This window comes from Mustelus asterias, chromosome 18 (genome assembly GCF_964213995.1).
Source record: "Mustelus asterias chromosome 18, sMusAst1.hap1.1, whole genome shotgun sequence".
Taxonomy (NCBI): domain Eukaryota; kingdom Metazoa; phylum Chordata; class Chondrichthyes; order Carcharhiniformes; family Triakidae; genus Mustelus; species Mustelus asterias.
The window spans coordinates 45,720,103-45,723,726 of NC_135818.1; the positions used below are offsets into that span (position 1 = coordinate 45,720,103).

General features: G+C 46.6%; 1 protein-coding gene across 1 annotated transcript; it reads left to right on the forward strand.

Moving 5' to 3' along the window:
- Positions 1-1,715: 1,715 nt before the first annotated feature.
- On the forward strand, positions 1,716-3,302 carry gpr135 (G protein-coupled receptor 135). The gene has a single exon (XM_078233823.1). It carries the CDS (start codon positions 1,857-1,859, stop codon positions 3,162-3,164), a length of 1,308 nt encoding a protein of 435 aa, XP_078089949.1. The 5' UTR covers positions 1,716-1,856; the 3' UTR covers positions 3,165-3,302.
- The last annotated feature ends 322 nt before the right edge of the window (positions 3,303-3,624 follow it).

The following is a 3,624-nucleotide window of genomic DNA, read 5'->3' on the forward strand; positions in this document are numbered from 1 at the left end:
ACTGCTCCACCTTTGAATATATTTGGGACTGAGATAAATTGTTCCCCTCGGGAAATTCAGGGATGTGAGGAGAGGGCAGGAAAGTAGAGTTTGAGATGGTATTGAATAGTGGAGCAGGTTCAATGAACAACATGATTTGTCCCTTTTTCTTATGTTCAACGTTAGTAAATATAATTATTGAAAAAGTGTTGACACTTCACTCTTCCTCGTTGATAATAACAAAAATCGTTGATAATTGCAACCAAAAACAAAATTCAGCATTTAATTTCATCAATAAAATGTATTTCTGAATCTTTGGAAAGTTGTCAATGGTTTTAACAATCCGCATGACCCTCATCTCTTTCGATCGTTCCCTTTAACCGGGATGTCTCTGTGTTGGAATTATTTGGACTGGTTCCTAACTAAGTGGATGCATTGACCATCGAATTTACCCGTTCCTCGGTGTCTCCTCAAAAGACCCCATCATTTTTCCATGTTTTTAAATTCCCTGACTTTGCCTGTACATACTCAACAATTTCATAAATTGAGAGGATGCCCTTAATTTTCCGTTCCGAACTGGAACCTGCCTTTTGCTAATTTTCTAGAATGCTGCTTCCGAGTTTGCTGCTGAACCGGCATTTCCAATTCCACCGTCAAAGCCCCGAAATGCTGCCTCCTGCAGTGATATGAGTTATACCCTAAACAGATATCAATGTGACACAGATGGGCTAGTGGCTGTATATTGGCTGTTGTCACATCAGAAAGACTAAGGACATTGACTGGGAAGGAATCTCAGATTGTTAGCGACCTTTTTAAGTGGTGTGTTTCACTGCTTATGTTGCTGCTGTGTCACTGAACATGTTTCCATATTTAACCGCTATGTCTTGGTGTTAAAACTATTTGGATTGTTTTTTTAAACTAAAAGTGGGTGCGTTTACTATCAAATGTAGCTATTCCCCGGGGTCTACTTTAAAAAAGAGCTCCTCCCCCCCTTCCCCGCCCCAACCCCAGGAACTTGCCTATGGATGGTGTGCCAGGGTTGCTGTTTGACGCATTACCAACCCCTGTTGCTGTTATTCCAGCCTCACCTCCTGCACTGGAGGTACTGACACTGAATAACACTCACATCAATCCTCCCCATGACTAAATGCTCAATGCTAAAACACCTCCGGAGCCCGGACTGCAACCCAACCAACAACAAAAAGAATCCACCGCAAAATACACAATAATACAATCCATCAGCTGCATCCTGGTGCAGTTCCGCTGTAGGTGGGCGGTGTTTACGTCATGACCATGATCATGTGATCCTCAGGTCATGTGACTGGTCTTTTGTTTTCTCTGTCTCTGGCCACTGGCTGCAGATCGGTGGAGCTCCTGCTACTCATGTAAGTTCACTTATTTTATAGCATGCTCCATTCGTTCATTCATTAATGTGCGCTCTGCTCAAAGGCAGGGGCTTGCTTCATTGATGCTTCATCCTGGGCTGTTTGCTTGGCAGATTTCTTTTTTGTCAGTGGTGGTTTGTCCTTACCTTCCACTCTGAGGGGCAGCTCCCAGAATCTAGACTGGGAAACGAGCCCACGCCGGTGCTGTTCTGAATGTCACGCCTAATCAAATGTTCTTTCTGATGCCACAGGGTTACAGCCGCTGTTTGAAGAGATACCAACCCGTGGGAAATCATGCATAGAAATTGTGCAAGTGATGGGGATGGTGGTGAGAGGGCTTCCCCCCTGGAGCCTCTGCAGCCCGAGCCAGAACCAGGCACCAGGGCCTGTAACCCGCATTCACCTGCAGCCGTTTCCATCGCCGGTTGTGTATCGCTGTTAGGAAGGAGCAAGTGATGAATCCTCCACTTTGTGGATGTGTCGTTCAGCCTAATGGATCTTTCCACCGAGATTCCACTGTTATACAACCTCACGGAAACCAACAGCTCAGACACGCCAGTCACCTCGCCCACTGTGATCAGCAACCAAACTGGGGCAGCTCAGCAGGACCAAGCCAGTGGGCAGCCTCACACAAACTCCCTGCTCTATGGCATGGCCATGGCTTCCAAAGCTCTCATCCTCCTGCTGATTTTCCTGTTGTCCTGTCTGGGCAATTCGGCCGTCATTGTGATGATCATCAAGCACCGGCAGCTGAGGACAGTGACCAATGCCTTCATCATGTCCCTGTCTCTGTCCGACCTCCTCACTGCCCTGCTGTGTGTGCCCTTCTCCTTCATCATGCTCTTCACCCAGGAGGGGATTTGGATCTTTGGCGACCAGTTTTGCATCGCCAATGGCTTCTTCAACTCTTGCTTTGGGATTATCTCCACCCTCACCATGACCCTCATCTCTTTTGATCGTTACTATGCAATCGTCAGGCAGCCCCAGGAGAAGATTGGCAGGCGTAGGGCCACCCAGCTGTTGGTTGCTGTCTGGCTGACTGCAGTCCTGTTCTCTTTCCCCTGGTATCTCATCTCACAAGTCCAGGGTCCACTGATAGTCCACAAGAAGGGGTTCTACCACTGCATGTACATCTTCCACTCGGGCAGCTCCCGCATGGGCACAAGTTACAGCATCACCCTGATTGTTATCTGCTACCTTCTGCCTTTCTCTTTGATGTGCTTCTGCCACTACAACATCTGTAAGACAGTGAGGCTGTCAGAGATTCGGGTGCGTCCAGTCACCACCTACGCCCATCTACTGCGCTTCTACAGTGAGATGAGGACGGCTACAACTGTGCTGATCATGATCGTCTTCATCATCTGCTGCTGGGGCCCCTATTGCATAATGGGCATCATCACAGCCACTGGCAACTTCCACTTCACCCCCATCATGGACACTGTCGCCATCTGGCTGGCTTGGGCCAACGGAGCCCTCAATCCGCTCATCTACGCCACTAGAAACCCGAACATCTCCATGCTCTTGGGCAGGAATAGGGAAGATGGCTACAGGACTAGAAACATAGCAGCCTACTTGTCCAACCAGAGCCATGAGGCCAGGAGCAGGGTGGACAGGTTAAGGGATCGATATGTCAGCCGGCAGGGTTCCGGCAGCAGGATGTCTTCCTCCAGCCCGGCAAATGGAGATGTTGCAATGTGGGCCTGTAAAAACCCAGCCGTGCTCTTCTGCAGAGATGGACAACCCGACACAGTGTCTGAGCTCATTGTTCCCAAATCACAGACTGCGGACACGAGTCTTTAACTGCTATTCTAACCTGTTAGTGCAGATTATTCACAATGGAGAGGTTTAACTTCACAATCTTTCTTGAAAGCACAGGAATTTGTACCAGTTTCTGATGCAAACCTGTTTACGATACGTTATAAACTATATTTGAATAAACTGCAATTTCGACTTGAGGTGATATAATCCTCAATAACCAGAGTAAACGTTCCAGTTTCCAACAAAATAATCTGAAGCACCAATGAGAACTCTTTCAAATCTACCGTATGTATTACAATAATGAGACCTAATTTTAGAACATGTTGTTAATGTTCTGAAGTGCTGAGCACAACTAAATTGCAATTTATACCAACTGATAATGGAACATTAATAACAGTCAGAAAATATCCTTTTCCCCAATTCAGTGGACGTCGCATTATTTTTAGTTGTTACATAATTTGTTCTCTCTGATAGTTTAAAGGACCATACGATATGTCTTTAA